Source organism: Neurospora hispaniola (assembly GCF_033458365.1).
Source record: "Neurospora hispaniola strain FGSC 10403 chromosome Unknown B0T23scaffold_7, whole genome shotgun sequence".
Taxonomy (NCBI): Eukaryota; Fungi; Ascomycota; class Sordariomycetes; order Sordariales; family Sordariaceae; genus Neurospora; species Neurospora hispaniola.
Genome location: NW_026944412.1, coordinates 376830 through 396479, shown reverse-complemented (window position 1 = coordinate 396479; position 19650 = coordinate 376830). Strand labels below are relative to the sequence as shown.

At 54.0% G+C, this 19650-nt stretch overlaps 4 protein-coding genes across 4 annotated transcripts; 2 read left to right on the top strand and 2 right to left on the bottom strand.

Annotated features, from left to right (window-relative positions):
• Positions 1–478: 478 nt before the first annotated feature.
• B0T23DRAFT_206372 (uncharacterized protein) lies at positions 479–3597 on the bottom strand. Its single transcript, XM_062833474.1, has 3 exons — positions 3126–3597; positions 882–3072; positions 479–775 (listed from the first exon to the last, which is right to left on the bottom strand). The coding sequence occupies exons 1-3, from the start codon at positions 3456–3458 to the stop codon at positions 561–563; spliced, it is 2739 nt and encodes a 912-aa protein (XP_062689575.1). The 5' UTR covers positions 3459–3597; the 3' UTR covers positions 479–560.
• A 993-nt stretch (positions 3598–4590) lies between these two features.
• Positions 4591–6130, top strand: B0T23DRAFT_414525 (glycolipid transfer protein domain-containing protein). The gene is made up of 3 exons (XM_062839569.1): positions 4591–5280; positions 5374–5492; positions 5564–6130. Exons 1-3 carry the CDS (start codon positions 5074–5076, stop codon positions 5856–5858), a joined length of 621 nt encoding a protein of 206 aa, XP_062689574.1. The 5' UTR covers positions 4591–5073; the 3' UTR covers positions 5859–6130.
• Positions 6131–8379: 2249 nt separating this feature from the next.
• B0T23DRAFT_206343 (uncharacterized protein) lies at positions 8380–9707 on the top strand. Its single transcript, XM_062833473.1, has 2 exons — positions 8380–9225; positions 9365–9707. Exons 1-2 carry the CDS (start codon positions 8687–8689, stop codon positions 9552–9554), a joined length of 729 nt encoding a protein of 242 aa, XP_062689573.1. The 5' UTR covers positions 8380–8686; the 3' UTR covers positions 9555–9707.
• Positions 9708–10342: 635 nt separating this feature from the next.
• B0T23DRAFT_322397 (uncharacterized protein) lies at positions 10343–18856 on the bottom strand (the record flags this gene model as incomplete). The annotated part of the gene is made up of 3 exons (XM_062835294.1): positions 10343–12025; positions 12098–12177; positions 12247–18856. 3 exons carry the CDS (start codon positions 18854–18856, stop codon positions 10343–10345), a joined length of 8373 nt encoding a protein of 2790 aa, XP_062689572.1.
• Between the last annotated feature and the right edge of the window lie 794 nt (positions 18857–19650).

Sequence of the window (19650 nt, the reverse complement as noted above, 5' to 3'; positions counted from 1 at the left end):
GAGGCAGTGTCAGGACGGTCAACTTTTCTCGTAATCTACCGGTCGGTGACGACCAGCGTATCCCTGGTGTTGTATTTCTGGTTTCTTTCTCTCTCTTCAACAACCGTTGTAACATTATGTTCCTCTCCCTTGCCTTGAGTTCCTTTTTTTGTTTCGAGTTTAGAATTGTGGCGATGCCTTGAACCAACAAACTTCAACCTGTGCACCTCGCCGTCCTGTGGTCCTGCTCAATCACCATTGTCTCTTCAGCACCTAAGCAACTCAGACAGCTACGAGCACACTTCGACCACACTCCAGATACATCATCAGTCATTATATTCATATTCACTAACAGTATTACACTTAGGAATGATAATAATACCCTCACGCGCCATCCAACCCATCTTTTCCCGTTGACCATTCCATTCATTCGTCGTCATGAGAAACCTGTCTCTCGAAAGATATTACTTATTACAACATACCTCCTTAAGCGTCCCCCCTTCTATATACCGCAGTACTCAAACATACATCCTCTCTGTCCAATCAATAAGCCTCAATCGCACCCACCGTGGCACGCCCACCTAGGTATAAACACTTTCGGTCCACGAGTTCACCTGAAGCCCGCGCTCTGCCATGTCCGCATCCTTGAGGAAGTCGAGCGGCATCCATACTAGATGCCCCTTCACTTGACCCAGCTTCTTCCGGGCATCTTCGGGCGGCATGTATCGGTCAAAGATGTGACCTGGTTTGACGCCCTTGGCGGGGAGGAAGGCATTGTATTCGTCGAAGGTTTTTACTTTTTGTTGATGGTTAGTTGAGTCATTACGAGAAGAAAAAAAAAAGGAAAAAAAAAAAAAGGGGGGGGGGGGGGGGGGGGGCTTATAGGTAGGGGAAAAGCTTACCGTGATCATCAGGATCAGCATGGAACAAGTGCCGGAACACTTCGGTATTCTTGGTCGCTCTACTCGTCCACATTTCCCACAGCTCATCGCTCAGAGGATCCTCCACCAGCTTCCAGCTCTCATGCCGCTCCCACGCATCATTGGGCGAGTCATCGCCCGGTGGTTGCGCATTTGGATCACCACTAGCGTCCAGATCCTGCGGCGGCAGGAGACCGAGATGCTCCCGCCACAAGTACCGACGTAGCGAGGTAGCGTGCCACCCGGCCTCGAACGGCTGGCCGTCCATGGTAGTCTGGACTGTCTTCTTGTCCTCCATAATGATGCTCAGCTCGCTGTCGTGATAGCCCAGCTGGCTGCGATCGTTGAGGTTGCTGGAGCCGCAGATGACGATGCGGTCGTCCGCGATGAGCACCTTGGCATGCACGTAGAGCTCCTCCTGGATCCAGTTGTTGATTTCGTCCTCCGGGTCGCCGTTCCAAGTGACATCGGCCACGGATCCTGTGTGGGCCATGGCGTGGTGGGCGACGGTAAAATTGGACTGGGTGCGGGTATTGTCTTTAGCCCTCGACGGGCTACTGGTTTCCGAGGCGTTCGGGTTGCTGCCGTTGAAGTGGCCTCCGTTGATGTTGCCGTCCAGCTCGCCGTCGGCGTTGGCGTATGCGCTCACCTTTTCATCCCCGCCGGTCCCTTCCTTTTCTACCTTGCTCCTAGCTTCCTCGAACCGCTTCTTCGCATCGTGGCTGTGCTTCTGCTCTTCGGAATCCTGCAGGGTGTCTTTCTGATCTCTTCGGCTGCCCATGTGGGAATCACGGCCACCTTGGGGGTCGTAGGTGCCGTGGATTCCTTCACTCATGACTTCCTCCGCCTGGGCTCGCTGGAGTTCCTGGTACGACACTTCAGCTATTTGTTCCATTCTTTTCTCGGCAGCGGTCCTATTAAGTCGATCGTAACTTCGCAAGTTGAAGAAGAAGATGTGCTGGTTGGGATCCACTCCTTCCTTGCGGATCTGTTCAAAGATGCTGTGCTCTCCACGGCAGATGGACTTGTACTGATAGTCCATGATGGCACGGGTACCCAAAGCGGCATTATCGCGAAGGTCACCCGCAAAGCCAGGAATAGCAGGGATGAGAATGATAACGCGAAACTTTCTGCCTTCCTTGGCAGCACGGACTACGGCGTCTACTATGGCGCGGCCTATCGTGTTGTGGATGGGTGATTGTTCTTTTCCAGTGGCCGTGATGAAGAATTGGTTCTCGATGTAGACGTAGTGCTGTGCGTTGCGAATGATGTCGCTATAAGCGTTCTGGATCGAGTGTTCGGTAAGGATTCCGCTCGACCAGTCAGCACTGGAGCGGACGAGTTGGGCGTGTATGGTGCCTCGGTCGACGATAGGTTTGCTGGCGAGGGGAGTGAGTGGATGAACGACGTACTCGCCCACGGGAAATCTGGGCCTCTGGACTCCAACTAGATCTTCATCCTCGCCTTGCCGGCCTTGTAGCTCAATCCAGTCATAGCGCTTGTCACGCTTGTACTTGTCTCGCTTGATGAAATTCCAGCGAAGAACGAAGTGTTCAGCAATGTCGTAGACACAGGGACCCACCACTCCCATGGCGACATCATGCCACGGCATACGGCCATGCTCTGCCTTGGACAGCTCGTTCTGCTTCCAATCCTTGACGTTTTTGAAGTCCATGATACGATTGTTGTTGAAGTCTTGACCGGGCCAGATCTCGTTGGCAATACCTTCAGGGTGCATGTCAGACAAGCTGTGCTGATGGTAGTCCCAGCGGCCAAAGCAGAGATCGAGGCCGCCAATGAAGGCCATCTCGTAGTCAATGACAATGAACTTTTCGTGATGGGCCCAGTAAAAAGTCATGTCGGCAACGTTCTCCAGGACATTGTGGTCGGGATGGCGCATGACCGTGATGTTTCCGTACCCCGGTGAGCCTTCTGGGCAGAGTGCCTGTAGGGCATGCTTGGTATGGGCAGAATTGCAAGTAATTGCGGCTTCGACTTCGCGGTATACAATGACATAGATCTTGACGCCGGCTTCAGCACGACGTTTGAGAATTTGGTCAAGCCTCCATTCTTGGTTATAGGCGGGAGGACGACGCAGGAAGAGTTCGGGGGAAAGCCACCAATCGGCAATATAGATGGTCTCTTTTGCCTTTTCGAGAGCTACAGAGACAGCCTAGCATGGCTGTAAGCTGGAATTATCTGCATGATCAGAGGAAGTCAACTTACCCAAAAGTAGTCTCTGCCGTCGACATACCACTTGATGTTGTTGCCATCCCGCTCGGGAAAGAAGGACTCGAAACGATGGGAGGTGCAGATGCTTGTTCGCTTTTCGTCGCAGGCTATCTCGTGTTCCTCGTCATGGCGATGCTGGGGGTTGACCAAGTTTTTGAACTTTCCGATTTTGTGCTTCTCATGGACCAGATGTTCGTGTAAACTGCTATTGGCCAGCTTTTCGCGGAGCTCGCGAAAGGGATGCTTGAGCTTTTCGCTGGTGCTCCTTTTCTGTTCGTGTTTAGGGTTCTGAGCAGGACCACCACCTGCAGCCAGATCGGTAGCCATTGTCGTGGCAGTGCTTGATCCTCGGGAGCACAATCTGGCGAAACAGTGTGATGTTGACTTTTGTAAAGAATTGGAGGGGTATCTGGGAATTCTAGGCCAGCAAGGCGGAGGCGCTAAAGTACGTAGGGTGCTTGCTACTCTAGATAAACGACGGAAGCCTGTTCTTTAAGAAGCAGAAGGGTAAGCGCAACAAGGATGCTGAGTGGAAGGAAGGGAAGCCCGCTTGGACTAGGGGGGGAGGATGACGAGAATGCCGTCGAGAAAGAAAAGTTGGCTCGGAGAATAAACAAGGTTCGTTCGAGAATAGGTTGAATACTACATACGTGTGCCTAGGGTGTTCGGGTGGTTCCAAGAAACATGGAGAGGGCGGTTTAGGGCGGAATAACGTGCGAGTGATGCGACTTCCCCAACCCTCGGCATCTCTGGTCCGCCTTGGTCATCACCGTTTCTTGCTCCGCGTAATTCTGGTTGGCCGAGGGAAGAAGTCTCTGCAATTACACAAGAGGCGCAAAGGTCCAGCCGTCAAGTGGAAGACCGGGTTAGGTGAAAGAAATTGAAGGGAAAAAAACATTGAACACCAAAGGGAAGCGGCTATGTAAACCATCATCACTAACATGGCTTCGGAATGACGTCATGCTAAATAACAGTTCTTGTGTTGCCGCATTGCATTGCATTGATGCGACCGCGTGGCCTGTGTGTTTGCACCGCATGCTGTTCCGTTAATTGAAGGTTTGTCTCAAATTGACAAAGTCGATTATAGAAACTGCCATGTTCTGAAGTCGGAGGCCTTGAGGTTCAATTGATACAAGACAGCAGCTGCGCCTCGGTCAAATGGGCTTTCAGTCGTGGAGGGAAGTCGGTCCTCAATCATGGACGAGTTCGAGACTTTCAGGAACGCGAATCCACCGGGGAGCTCCAAGCGCAGAATAGTAGTGGGTCTTGAGCTTCCTTCTGACCAATACTTGGCTACAATTCCGCGGTATCCTCGTCATGTTGAGAAGCATCGTCCTGTTCCTTCGTTCCTACCGCGGCCTGAACCACAAAGGTACTCTTCCCTAATCGATAAGGGGTACTTACCTAGCTAGGTAGCGTAGCAAGGCAAGGGGAAGCTTTCCCTGTCGCAACATCAAGGGTTCACAGTGTGTCCTCGTGTTTGAAATAACTTGAAGTCAATTAGAATATTGAATCTTCTTTTTCCACACCTGCGTTTGGTAACTAACCCCCTCAACACCGTGCATTACAAAGGGACCACCGGCTTCAGTGGACGAGCTAGGGACACAGCAGATTTGCGGGGGAGGGGGCACCTTCTTGGTTGCCGCGTGTCAGGACATGTACTCTTTGCCCTAGCGAGCCTAGCACAGCCGCCTTCAGGTACTTGTCCCCTAGCTCTGGGCGGGGCACGGTCGAATGATTGGGGATGGTGACAGTTTCAAGTTCCACTGTTCCACTCCGCCATGGAGTGACCGACCCCCTTTCCCACCACGTTCCGTCGAGTCCGTTGCTGCTTCTAAACATCTGACTTGTCTTTCTTCATCTCTCTCGTTTTTCAAACTAACCATCTTCATCGTCATCACCACCAATCCACACAACAACCACCACCACCACTACCACCATCATGTCTACCGGCCAGATCCCCCCCGGAGGTACCTACCTCAACACCCTCAAGCGTTCCTTCACCGACGTCCCCGTCCAGGCCGACAATGGGAATGCCATTCCCACCACCGAGTTCCTCGAGGCTGCCGAGTCGCTAGTCTCCATCTTCGATGTGCTCGGCTCTGCCGCCTTCTCCCCCGTCAAGAGCGACATGCTCGGCAATGTCGAGGTGCGTTAGCTGTCCAGCCCAGCCCAGCACTGACCGAGGGGCCTTACATACGCCGAGTGCAGCTAGCTAACAATGTGCTTCCATCTGTTCTAGAAAATCCGCCAGCGTTTTCTTGCCGCCCCTACCGAGTCCGAGACTCTCCAGGACCTTGTTAACAATGAGCAAAAGGCCAAGGAAAACAAGGCCGGCCAGGCCCTGCTCTGGCTCGTCAGGTAAGAGAACATTAGACTGGACGGCTCCAGAAGAAGAAGGAGGAACGGTATACTGACAAGCAAACCTCCAGGGGTCTCGAGTTCACTTGCAAAGGTCTTGCCAACAATGTCGCCGCTGCTGACCAGGAGCTTTCTACCTCGTTCCGCGCTGCCTACGATGTCACCCTCAAGCCCCACCACAGCTTCCTCATCAAGCCCATCTTCAGCGCCGCCATGAGCGCTTGCCCTTACCGCAAGGACTTCTACACCAAGCTCGGTGACGACCAGGACAAGGTCAACGCTCAGCTCAAGGAGTACCTCGCAGCTCTCGAGAACTTTGTCAACATCCTCAAGGCCTTCCTCGACAGCAAGGGCATCAAGAAATAGACGAATCATGCCAAGACGACATACACACGACGCGGCGGCAAGGCGGCACCACATATCATTTTATTACGAGCCAGCATTCATATCCATACCGAGAGGCGGAACTGGTTTCCCGTCCGACTCAGAGACGGGACGATCACGGGCTAGAGGGGACTGGAGCACCATAGCACCGCAGGCCTTTTTGTCTGTCAGTTGTCTTTATCATTAGTAGTAGTTAGTCCGCATCGCGTTGCGTGGTGTCTGATATTGTTAATGCCTATTCTTGAATATCCATTATCCGGTGCTCTTATGCCGCCAAGACCTGCTTCAAGGGAACCCTAGACCTCAATGTGTCTGTCTAAAGCTGACTACAGCCGAGGCTCTCCATCCCGAGTATTTCTCCTCTGGCAATCTGGTTCCATGTCATAAACCGGCCATATCCTTCCGTCAGTATGTCTCTTTCCTCTTCACTTGAAACTGAGCTGGAGCTGACTATGACTCCGGACAGTGTCTCCATCTTTGACTTGGGCTTTGTCCTTGTTGGTAGTCATGCCATCCTGAACTTCTCAGCCCACCCAATCCGCAGGTCGGAAAGGTTTCGGTAACTTCCCTACTATTGTCGCGTTTGACTGATTCCATGCTTGTCTTTGGCAGGGCGATATACCAATATTTCATAAGTGGTCTCATAGGAGATTACTATTCTACCCTAAAGCCCTGCCTCCAGTACTTCCTTTTCTTTTTGGCCAAAGACAACTGCACCACGGGAACCGTTATTGACACACGTATCTTGGCATTCACTGTCTTGAGCCCTACAGCTGCAGCCACGGCCACTTCCGCCAGGGCCAACGAAGCCACGGTCCCAATTAAGAGTCAAAGCCATCTATCAGCATCGACATCCTGTATCGCGATAAAAGCACAATGGATTCAAGTGAGAAGGGCCACAACTCCCATGACTCAACCACAATACCGAGCATCCTCCCCTTGAAGTATGGACCGAGAGTGTCAGTGCCGGAGAAAGAACCGGCAGCAGCAATCCTCGTCCTCATTGTCGGCGGCTTGGAAAGGTGAACCAAAGACTCTCACGATTTTTGTTGCGCCTGTCTTGGGTGGACCTCAATATCGTGTCAAAAAAGAAAGCCGGACCAAGTTTGATGGTCTGTACTACATCTTGTCCTGACGGAGTAATCTCACTAGCACATGCTTCCCACTTGATTCACAGGCGAAGAGGGACATGACAGATAAGAAACTGGAGACCGAACAGGTCTTAGTACTAGGGAAACTAGTGTACGCCGAGTTTAGTGCTCGGACCGAAGTAAGCAGTGAAATCCGGGAGATATTCACGGCCCGCCATTATAGCTAGGTCTCGAAGTGAACCAAGTCAAGCTTCTCAAAGCCGCGATCGAAGTTGAGAGTCTCAGGGTCAATGAAACCAGTCTGAGTAGCTGCCCTAATAGAATGTTTCGATCAGTTTTGAGTTGAGACAACAATCTTATGGCAAAGCCGTTACTATTTCACGCATTTCGCTCCGCAGGAACAAAGTATCGCTTCACCTTCCATTTCTTACAGCGAAAATCCCAAAGTAGTCAAACCCGCCTCCGAAAGAAAATATTGGGGCTGAGAACGAGATTCGACATTTCGGCCATGCCATTCATTCAGCTTACCACCTTACCAACCTCATGCCTCCATAGGTCTCCATTCAGGGTCGATTCAGGTGGTTCCCCAGCACGCCTCTAGCAAGCCAACACTAGCCAATAGGGGGACTCGGCTTACACCAGTGCTCTTGGCTCTCCTGAACTGTCACCGGACCGTCACTAAAAAGATCCACGGATCGACAAAGCTAAGAGCGGGACCACAAGAGACTACAAAAGACTAAAAGGGAACCCTCAGTTCAGCTCAGTGCCGAACTCATGCAGGGACACGTCGAGATTTTCCTTCTTTCTGTCTCGTGATCTTCAGGTCTTTGGGGCCAGAAAACTCTGAACTGGGAGAGATTGAGAAATGCACATTTCGGTGCCAACCATAGAATATCTGCCAGAAAGATATAGGGCCAATGACAAGGGGAAGGCAGGTCTCACAACGGGACATCATGAAGTACGAAGAACGAACAGTGCAGGTAAGGTAAGCATGTCTCAAAGCCATTGGCGGCTCTCGTTCGTTGTACCACCTGCAAAGTATGTCGACCGAGTCGAGTGTCAATCTCCCTTCCGACGCGGGGTGCAACCGAGTCAAGCCTCGCATTAGCCGGTGAAAAGTTCACAGGCCAGCTTCGAATTTTATACTACACCAGCCATTCTTGGCCAGGTACGTACAAGGAGGGGGATGTGATCCGCGATGGGACCGGGGAAATGCATCTGAGTGGACTTGACAAGGGGTGTTTATTTCTCAGTTTACGCAGAAAAATAAAGAGAACGCGGTGTGGAATTCTCGAGGCGGTAACTCCGCCAATACTCACAGGGCCATGGAGGGAAGGGGGCACATCCCAGATCAGATCCGGCATGGATCCATGGATCTGAGCCGGCCGGGCTCCACGGTTCAAGGGCACCACGAACCGGCCGGGGATACAGGTACGGAGTAAATATGTACGGAGTGTATGTTGATCACTCAGATGGCTGGTAACTCTACCTTGTCTGTTCTCGGTCGTGGAGATATATAAACTCTCACGATGTCCTCCCCCTTTGCTGTTTGTGTGTCTTCCTCAGCCATCACCACCAGTTCTACCCCCCCAGGCCACCCTACCAGCCCCGGCATTCGCCTCGAGAGGATTCCAGGACGAACTTCACATACCCTTAATACTTACTTCATATAACTCCCATCAACAACAACCGAATCCAACCCTCTCACCAACCGCCAAAATGAAGTTCACCCTCCTCTCTACCGCCGTCGCCCTCTTGACCAGCACCGCCGTCGCCCTTCCCGCCGGCTCCTCCTCCTCTGGAAGCCTCAGCGAGCGCTCCTACGTCAACGCCTCCTCCACCGCCACCACCTGCCCCTACAGCAGGCGCTCCCCGGCCTACTGCGCCGGCACCGCGCAAAACCGGACGCTCTCCGCGACCTACATCTGCGGCGACTCGCGCCTGGGGCCCGTCGTGCTGCCCCAGTTCTTTTTACCGTTGGATCCCATCCTCGACATCTACGACCGCTTCGGCGGACTGTGCCCGGGCGCCTTCTTGGAGAAGTGGTTCAACCAGACGGGCAGCGGCTGGTGGGACTACCCTCCCCAGGACGGCTTCAGTGTGGATGACGAGGGCAACATCATCGCGGCCAACTTGACGCTGCAGACGGGCACGTTTGTGGACCGGTTCGGCAGCGAGTATGGAAGTTTCCTGGCGCCGGCGGCGGCGCCGTATCTGCAGAGGAGTTTGCCGCCTAGTAATTTGAATGGGGATGCCAAGTGAGTCTTTTTTTTTTTTTTTTTTTATCTCTCTCCTTTTGTTGTTACCCCTCTCTTCAAGGGGAAGTGTAATGGGGAAAGGAAAAGGGGAAAAAAAAAGAGAAAAGGAAGAAGAGACTAACAGGAGATATCATGATAGGTTCCCATGGAACTACCACGTTTACAGCGTCATCAAGCCCTTTGCTGTCCTTGCTGGACCCATCGCTCCGTGGTTCGGCCAGCCTGGCCAGGGCGTGCAGTACCAGACTTATGAGAACGTCGCGACGCTCATTGCTGATGGGTATCTGAGGGCTGAGGATCCCCAGAGGCTGGTTCCTAGAAACTACTAAGTGGGTCGGTGAAGATGGTGGAAAAGGGGATTCGATTCGTGAATGAGAAATGTCTTTGTTTGACATGCTTAACGTTATATAATGGATAATGTCTGGTACACAGTATATACCCAGGGGGTACAATGGAAAGGGGGATTCTAGATAATGATGAGCTGTTTTGGAATGTTTTCTTCGCAGTACATGGTGACGGTAACAGCCTAAAGAGTGATCAGTGGGTGAAAACCTCGGAAAGAACAGACACGAGACGAACCGCTCAATATGTACCAACCTCTCGGCACAGGAACCATCGCACAGGCAAAGATAACGATGAGCACACAATGACACAACGACACAGATAACTCAACAGCTGTCTGTAGCAATATCTCCGTGCCACAACGAGACCAGAGATTGTACTCTACTCCGACAAACTCAAACCCCCCCCCATTCTTACACTAACTTTAACATCCACATTGTAACCATAAAGGTACGTTGTTAAAACAGTGTCATTATTATCTCCGTCATCATCCGTGTATATCATCAAATCATAAACGAGCTCATAAACAAGAAATGTAACAAGCGACCGGATGGGGGGCAGATATCATGCTCCGCCGAACCGACCCAAGAGAAAACCACAATCATATGTCCCTTGAACTCCATGCCGCCTGATTCCCACATCCCACATCCATATATGGTGGTGGCCCAAACCACGAAATCATACAACAATAACTCCCCCAAACACAAAACTCCAGCCGAACCAATTTCGTTACATGAGCAAACAAGCAACTTCAAAAAACACTGGGAGAATATCACTAGCCAAACCTAGCAATCTTCTTCCACCAACTACTCCTCGGCGTAGTACCCTGATCCCCAGGCCCACCACCGCCACTCTTCCTGTTCTCCCTCCCATCACTGCCGGAGCCGGATCCAGTCCGGTCCCCCCCGCGGTCTCCTCTGTCTCCTCTGTCTCCCCTCTCCGCGCGGGGATCACGGTCGTCGTAATCGGCCGCCCGTTCCCCACGCTTCCGCTCCCGAGGCCGAGGAAGCTGTTCCCGGTCGTCGCGAGCGCTGTAGTACTCGCGTTGGTCTCGATCGCGCTGACTGCGTTCGGCACGGTCTCGGGGGTCGCGATCCCTGTGATCTCGCTGCTGCTGTCGAGCATGGTCACGCTCACGCTCACGCTCACGTACAGCGCGCTCAGGTCGTTCTTCATCACCTCTTCTCCTTCTCGTCCGTCTCCTCTCATCATCATGCGCACTAATGTACGCCGCATCTCCCCTTTCACGGTCTCGCTCGCGCTCGGCTTCCTCGGCGGCCGCTTGAGCCGCGTGGTACTTTTGCTCCCTGCGCGCTCTTCGTTCTCTCCTTGCATGCCGAGCAGCCTCTTCCTCATCTAGCTCGTGACGCATAATAGGAGGAGGTGGCGGTGGTGGCGCACCACCGTTGGCGTGTCCGTTGGCATGATCGTCGACAGAGGCACCCAAAGGTCCGGGCGGCGATGGGGGAGCAGGAGCGTCAGCATGGTCCTTGACCCACGACGTGGTTCCCGAATGTGGCCATCCATCATGCTGTCCTTGCCCCTGCTTCCGAGCCTTGGATTGCTGTCTTGAGGTTGGATAGACGTATTCATCTGGCGGCGCGTCTCTCGGTGGTTCGGGTCTGGCCGTGCTCTTTTCTCTCGGCCTCCGCTCCCTCCTGGCCCTGTCCATCTCATCGGCAGCAGCTTCAGCAGCAAGCTGAGCGGCCTTGGCAGCACGGCGGGCCTCTTTTCTCCTTCGCCGTTCGTCGTCATCTTCGCGGTCGCGGTCGTGCTCACGGTCAGACTCAGGAGGCATACGCCGGGTGGCTCGTCGCCGCTCATCTTGTTGTCTACCGCCATTGACGTCACGATGTCCGGCTTCGGCCTCGGCAGCAGCTCGTTCGGCCCGTGTCCTCCTCCGCTCGGCGCGCTCCGCTTCTCTTTGGTCTTCAGCTCGGCGTTCTTCCTCTTCTCTGGCACGGCGATCTTCTTCCTCTCTCGCTTTACGGGCTCTTCGTTCGGCACGACGGGCTTCCTTCTCTTCTAGCCTCCGAGCCTCTTCCTCCTCCTCCTGTTTTCTGCGACGTTCGCGACGGGCTTCGTCCTTTTGGCGACGAGCCTCTTCAGCGGAATGTACGGCGGCGCCTCTCTCGGCTGCCTCTTTCTCTGCACGGCGTGCGCGACGGGCGGCTCTGCGGGCTTCGCGCTCGGCGTCGGTCTCGGGGACGAATGCGGCTGCGGGGTGCCGGCCACCTTCATCATCTGTAGTCTGATATGTAGGAACTGTTCGGCTTCGACGAGGAGGTTCGGGGCGCGGCGGCGGTTCGTGCTGTTGCTTCGAGCCAAAGACGCCAAACAGGCTGAAGCCCGACTTCTTGTTGGCGTTGCTGGTGCTAACGCGGCGAACCGGGGGACGAGCAGGGGGTGCAGCATCGGGCATCTCGAACATGACGTGGTCGTCTTCGGACATGTATTGCTGTTGTTGCGACTCGTAATTAGTAACTGACTGATTCGATTGCGACGCGGCGAATGTTGGGCTGTCGCATACCTTTGCCCTGCGGCGTTCTGACTTGGTCGGGCTGAAATCAGGATCATTAGCACCGGACACAGGCGTGTCATCATTCAAGTCTGCGTTGTCGCACAAACATGTGTTAGCAACATCGTTGTCTTGCAACAAACGGCAACACAAAAACTTACTCGGCTTGTTGCGTGTAGGCGCAGCAGCAGCACCTCGCCCAAAGCCATGGGAAAGAATTCCATTCGCAAGGCCGAGACCAACTCCGAGACCGCGGGCACCGACGCCCAAGATCTTTGCCGCCTTCGATGAGATATCTTCTGGCGGAGGGGAAGCAGCAGCAGGAGGAGCAGGAGGATTGGCGACGGCATTAGTGCTATCCGAGTATCTGCGTGCGATGGGCTTGCCGTTGGGACCAAGTCGCTTCTCGCGCTGGGACATGGATCGCGACAGTGGAGGGGTACTGGTGAAGACGCTAGCGAAGCGCGCTTGCATTGGAGCTGGCGCTGCTGCTACGGCCGCCGCCGCATCCTTCTCTCTGAACCGTGAGGGCTTCTCGGGCGTTTCGATGTGCGCCGTCCTTTTCTTTGCGCTTGGCTCTCGTTCGATCTTAGGTCTCGAAGATGGCTTCTTCCCTTCCATACCCCAAGCTGTACCTTGGCGGTTGATCTTGGGCCTTTCCTTTCGAGGCGATCTTGACTCTGCCATTTCGTCGTCAATTGGCGCATCGGGCGCGACAGGTGGGGGCGAGGGCGGCGCAGGCGGCAAGTCGAACTCGACACCTTCAGGTGAGATCCTTTTGGATCGTCTCTTTGCTCTCCGTTCGGCTGCAGAATCGACAAGTTCAGGTTCTCGGTGGTTTTCGGGGTTGTTGTCATGATGGTCACCATGCATGTCGCGACTGGGTCGGTGATCGTCGTCGTCGTCGTCGATCGGAAATCCGCCGGGGAAACCCCCAGGTGGTGCGCCTGACGGCGCAACAAAAGGCGGCGGCGGAGGCGGAGGCGGAGGGACTGATAGATAATAGTCGTTATCGTCGTCGCGCGAATAGCCTCTGTCTTTGTCTCTGCTCCTTCTTGATGACTTTCGTCGTTCCTCTCTCTGCGCTGGCGGAGATACGGCAACTGCGACAACGGGTGAGATGGCAGGTGACGGTGGCGAGCGCACCAGATATGGCGCGGGCGGGGGAGGGGGATAGCCAGCGTGCTGTGGTGGTGGTGTCGATGGTGCGGCTGGCGGCGGGCCACCATCGGTATCAGCAGGTGTCGCGGCCCCGGCGTCAAGTGACTCGAAGACGCGCAGGCGATCGGCAATCTTGCTCTTGCTCTTGCTCCCCGCAGCCTTCTTGGACTTGGTGGGCTTGGCGGGGTAGGCCACTGGCTCAGCGGTTGGTTCAGGCGACGGTGAGACGGCCTTGGGGGTTGCATCCCATAGCTCAGGAGGAACGCCTCCAATCACACCACCAGCAGCCATGGCTGCCTCGTTATCTTCGGCCGACGGCTCAGGTTCCGGAGCACCAGGCTGCTGCTCATTGTGGTCTTCCCATCCTCCGCCTCCTCCAAACCCAAAGATGCCCCTCTTGGCAGCTCCCCAAAGGCTGAACCCGCCAGGCGCGTGGTTGTTGGTATCAGGCTTATCCTCCTTAGGTTGGCTGTCCACACTCTTGTCCCGTTTCGATGAGTCTCCGAGCAACTCGTCCACCTGCTCGGGAGTGAGCTGCATGTCATCGAGTGGATCAGCCTTGGATTTGCCCTTGGCTCTGCTCGACTTCTTTGTCTGCTTGGCTTCGGCCTCCTCCTCCGCTTGACGAATGGCCCTCTCTGTTGCTTCCTTGAGAGCAGCTGCTTCGGGGTCTTCGCCGTTGCTTTGACCTTGGCCTTCATCTGCATCTTGCCATTCGTCTCCGGGCTGGTCTGCAGCCTCTGGCGAAGCCTCCTCCGCAGCCTTCTTCGCAGCCTCTCGAGCAGCCTTCTCGTCTCGTCGCCGGTTGACATCCTTGGTAAGGACGTCGAGCCTCCGTCCGTCCATGAGAGTAAACCGGCGAGGCGTTTTTGCCTTCTTGTTTGTAAGGGTCTGAAGTTCGGCCTCATCCTTCGCGAGTAGTGCTTCTTCCTCCGCAATCCTCGCTTCCTCCTCTGCGATCCTCGCTTCTTCCGCAAGCCTGGCCTCCTCATCTTTCCGCGCTTGTTCTTCAGCAGCAAGACGGGCTTCTTCTTCAGCCTGCCGCTGCCTCTCCTCTTCCTCCTCTCGTTGCTTGCGTTCCTCTTCCTCTTGCTTGAGGCGTTTCCTCTCTCTGCGTTGCTTGATGATCTGCTGAAGCCTCTGTTGGTCTTTTGTTGTAAACCTCCTCGGTGAGTTGGCCTTTTTGAACCTGAGTGCCTGAAATTCAGCCTCCTCCTCTTCAAGCTCTGCTACTTCTCTGGCAATTCTCTCTTCTTCCTTCTTCCGAGCCTGTTCTTCAGCAGCAATGCGAGCCTCTTCTTCGGCAATACGGGCTGCTTCTTCTTCTGCTCGCTGCCGCTCATCTTCCTCTTCTTGCCGCTTGCGCGCAATCTCCTCGAATTTGCTAGCAAGGATGTCGAGCCGGCGCTGCTCTCTCATCGTGAATCTTCGAGGCGTTTTCTCCTTCTTGAGCCTAAGTGTTTCAAGCTCCGCTGCTTCTTCATCGAGCTTGGCCTTCTCTTTTGCAAGTTTCTTTTCCTCCTCCTGGCGTGCTTGCTCCTCGGCAGCAATGCGAGCCTCTTCTTCGGCGATCCGAGCTTGCTCTTCGGCCTCCCGTTGTCGACACTCCTCCTCTTCTTGGTGTCGACGCTCTTCTTCTTCCCGTTGTTTCTGCTCTTCTTCCTCCTGCAGTCTTCGCTCCTCTTCCTCACGGGCTGCTTGCTCTTCGGCTTCACGCTGAGCTTGCTCCTCCAACTCCCTCTCCCTTTCAGCCTTACGCCTCAAGGCCTCATCCAACTCCTTTGCTTCTCTAGCATTACGTTTCAATTCTTCCTCCAGCTCCTTGGCCTCCTTGAGTCTGCGCCTCGCTTCCTCTTTCTCGGCCTTCTTCTTTTCCTTCTCTAGCTTCTTCAGCTCTTTCTCGCTGAGTTTGGGCTCCTTGTCCTTCGACTTCTTATCCTTGGACTTTTTCTTGTCCTCTTTCTCGGCCTTGACAACCGGCTGAGGTTCGTCATCGTCATCAGCCCAAATGTCGAGCTCTGGTTCGTCTAGTGGAGGTGTTGGTGCCGGTGGTGGTGGCGGAGGTGGTGCTGGCTCGTCATGAAGCGACGACTCCTTATTGGATGATTTGCTGCTGCTCTTGGCGAAGCCGCCCCATCCCCAGAAACTGCTGCCATAGCTGTTGCTTTCTGGTTTGCTGTCATCCTGGTTGTATTTGTCGTCCCTGCTTCCCTCCACAGAGCCCGGCTGGATGGGGTCCGGTACATGGTCCACCACAACCTCCACCGGTGCGTTGTCGGTGCCGGCATTAGCCTTCTTCTTGCGCTTGCTGGACATGGTAGCGCCCCAGACGTCGTCTAAAGTAGGCTCCTCGATGCTGTAAGGCTTTTGTGAACTGTCCTTGGACCGCTTTCTGTGTTTATGGTGGTCGTCATGGTCACTGTCGGTTTCCCAGGATTCGAAGAAGCCACCGGGACGGTGAGAAGGGCTTGGCGGTGATTGCCGAGCTGAGTCAGCTAGTGGATCTCCCGATTTGTTTAGCCCCATGAGGACATCTACGGCGTTTTTGCCCTTCTTCTTATCCTTGTTCGAGTAATTAGCCCATGCGTCTGAGATGGCGCTTTTCTTCTTCTGGTCCTGATAGTCGTCGTCCCAGACATCAGGCGGATCAGGTGCAGGTGAAGCTAACGGCTTGCTGTCCTCATCCAACTCGCCTCTCCTCTTCTTTTTGTCCTTCTTTGGGTCACTAGACAAGCTCCAAATGCTGTCTTTCGCTTTCTTCCGTTTAGAGTCGGGCTCGGGTTCTGGCTCCGGCTTTCGACTTGACCTGGACTCAGTTTTAGACTTGACTTCTATTTCAATGCCCTTCTTCTTCTTTTTCTTGTCCTTGTCTCTCTTAGAGTAGCCCCATTCGTCATGTGATGGTCTGTCTTCGCGATCCGACACAGCAGCGTCTTCAGGTTGTGCTTCCAGCTCGGGTTCCGCATCAAACTCGGGCTCTGGATCCTCCAGTTCGGAGATGACCTCCTCCACTGGTTCAGAGACATATGGCTCCGGGGACGGTGCACGTTCGGCATACCCCTTCTTATCCCTCTTGCTTTTCTTTGATGATGAAGCACTGTACAAGTCGTATTCATCCTCCTTGTCATACTTTGATGATTTGGATCTCTGGGAAAGTTCAGGAGGCGGCGGTGGCGGCGGTGATATGGGCTCACTGGTCTTTCCCTTCTTCTTTCTCTTGTCCTTTTTTGAGATGGGATAATCCCAATGGTCGTCTTCCACCTTTTTCTCCGGTTCCGGTTGCGGCTCTGGCTCCGGCTCTGGTACTGGTTGGACCGGCTCTGGCTCTTCAAGAGGTAGATGCATGGGAGATGTATGCCTACTCTTCTTCTTATCCGTCTTGTGAAGAAAAGAGGAAAACCAGCCGCCGGGATGCTCACCCTCCTCATCTGATTCAGGAAACTGGGGCGGACCAGAAACTGGCTCTGGCTCCGGCTCGGGCTCCGGCTCCGGCTCAGCTACCGGTTCAAATTCGACTGGTGGTGGCGGTGGTGGCTCAGGCTCCGTCTGTCCCCTTCTCCCCTTCTTGTTCTTCTTGATCGGGACATCATCCCACGGAAAAGTCTCAACTGGTTCTACCGGAGGTGGCGGCGGCGGTGGCGGCGGTACAGCTTCTTCTGAAAGTTCCGCTCTTTTACTCTTCTTCTTGTCCTTCTTGGCTGTGGTTTGGTAATGGTTCCATAAGTTGTCCTCCTCCACTGGCTTATCGGTCTCGAACTTGAACTCTTCTGTGGGTCCCACTTCCAGATCTGGCTCCCTGGGAGGTTCGTCAGCAGTATCATACTTACCTTTCTTCTTTTTGCTCTTCACAGGGCTCGGGAGACCTGGGGGCTCGTCCCACCAAGCCTTTTTCGTTGGCGGCTTGTAGGGCAAGATTGGCTCCAGCTTTTCATCGTCTATTGGGTCAATCTCCAGTTCGGGTTCGGCAATGGGAGACGATCGTTCTGCCGGTAACAGTTCCGGATCGGCCTTCCGTGTCCTAATCATAGGCTCTTCAGCGGCGCCGATCCTCGTCTTTTTCTTCTTGGCGCCGAAGACTTCCCACGGATCTGGATTCGCCTTTTTGAGCGTGGGTGCAAATGCGTCGAGTCTCGATGATTGTCCCAACCGGGTCGAGCTTTTCTCAATCTTCTTCTTCACAGCAGGGAAGGTTTCGAAGAAATCATCCTCAGGCTCGAGGTCAGTGGTTTTTGTTAGCTCCGGCTTTGGCTCTATTTTCGGTTCCACTACTGGCTCTTGCCATGCATCTGGTTCCACATCCCATGCGCTAGTGTTGTTCTTTGACTTTTTGCTCTTCTTCGTGGAAACCACGAAGCCTTCATCGTGATCATCTTTGCGCTCATCCTTCTTTACCCCCTTGGCATACATGTTGTCAACCCGGTACTTGTCATCGTCGCTGTCTTGTTTTTTCTCGTTTGCCGAGTACTTCCCATTCATGCCGGTTTGCTTGTCGTCCAGGTCGCCCTTTGTGTCCAACTTTGGCTCAGTCACAGCAGGCTCCTCTCTTGTCTCCTCAGCGGCATCAAAAGAGCCTGGGAAGGTTTTGGTGTTCTTGGACTTGGCCCACGGGTCGTTTTCGAGCTTGTCTTCATGCTTCACCTGCGTCTTTGGCTGTTCCTTGTGGCTGCCCGCTCCCCATTTGAGACCGCCGCCCCAAAGAGCGCTCCACGGAAATCCCGAAGGTTTGCTATCTGAAGATGTTCGCTCCCCGGAAGATCTGTTCTCTTCAATCCTGCTGTTACCCGAAGACCGGTTGTCGATGGACGCGTTGTCTGTAGAGACGCGATTGGCGTTTACTGAGGTTGCAGTGTCGAGTTTGATCTCGTCAAGGTCATTGGATTTGTCCGAGTTGCCATGGCTCTTCGCCTTGTCATCCAATGACCGCGGGGTAGGCTTATCTTGGGTGACAGAACCAATAGCATCACCTCGCTTTCCTTTTTGCCTTATCTTGCCGGTTGCTTGATTCCAGTCATCGTCGAGTGGCGATTTATTTGTACTTTCTGCTTCCTTCTCTTCGTCATCCTTCTTTTGGCCCTCATCATCGTCGGCTTCTTTCTTGGGCTTGTCATCCTTTTTGTCACCGTCGCCTTTGTCTCCTTCATTGCCTGACTTGCCTGGACCTCCTCCAGCACCATTGCTGGCATCCCCGCCGTTGGATTTGCCGTCATAACCACCATCGTCGCCTTCCTTCTGTGAACCTTTGCCACCATCGTTATTTGTTTGCTTTGGTTGCTGTGCACCGCCACCACCGCCGGTCTTCTTTTTCTGTTTACTCTTCTTTGCAACTTGTCGAAATTCGTCATCTTGGTCGGGGTCAAGCCAAGGCCATGGACTCGAGTCGGGATATGAATCACCGTCTTTCCCACGCTGCTTCGGATCGGATCGGGGTATTGTCGCAACCGGTCGGGGTATACTGCTGGAAACAGGTCTAGGAAGGCTGCTCCGGGAGGGCTGTGACTTTTGCGCCCGCTGAGCGGTTGCTGTCGGGTCGCGGGGAGTATAAGAAGACCATCTCGAGTCCTCTTCTTGTGGCGCATGCAATGCTGATGGGAGTCGGGATCGTCTTGACATTCCGTCGAGCGTGGAGACTGGATAGGAACGTGAGGGAGACGTTGCAGCTCGCTGTGACGCGCCCTGTTAGCATATATAACCCAGAGTTCGGACGATCTAATGACCAGACGATCTGGTGACTTTCCAGATTGAGCGGGCTGACATGGATCAAGCATGCAACGATGAGGTGCCAGTGGATTTTTGGAGCACCCCAGGCCCCCATTTCCCGCTTGCCACTATGGAAGCACGCCAGTGTTTTAAGAGGCGATCCCCTGGGGCAGTTCCACAAAGGTAAAGACGAGAACAAGCAGGGTTGGGACGAAAGTTGAAGATATACAAAACTCACAGTTCTTGGACCGCGCAATTCTACCCAGCGTTGCGCAACTATGTTCAATCTTGACTTAATCACATCACCCCTCACAGCCTCTTCCAATTTTTCTTCGTTCCACTCATACCGCCATGTTGGCCCCGCCGGACAAGGCCCCGTATTCGACCCATATGTGTCGCATATTGCCCAGCTTTCGCGGAATGTCCAAACTTGAGCGGCGGCCATATCGGCACTTGGGTTTACTGATCTGGATCGTCGGAGAAAATTACCAGTTCAAGAGGCATTGGGGTGGATGCGCTGAGGCCAGTGTCGAGTAGAGAAGGTGGATAGTGATGGTGGGAGTTGTCAGGTGAGGTTCGAGGAAGGCGCGTAACGAAAGAGGCTGCGGTCCGGAGAGAAAGTCACTATCGGCTCGATTTCCAAGTAGCTCAAGGAAACAAACCACCAGTCAAACCGAAGCTGGTATAGTGTTCCGAAAGAGGGACAT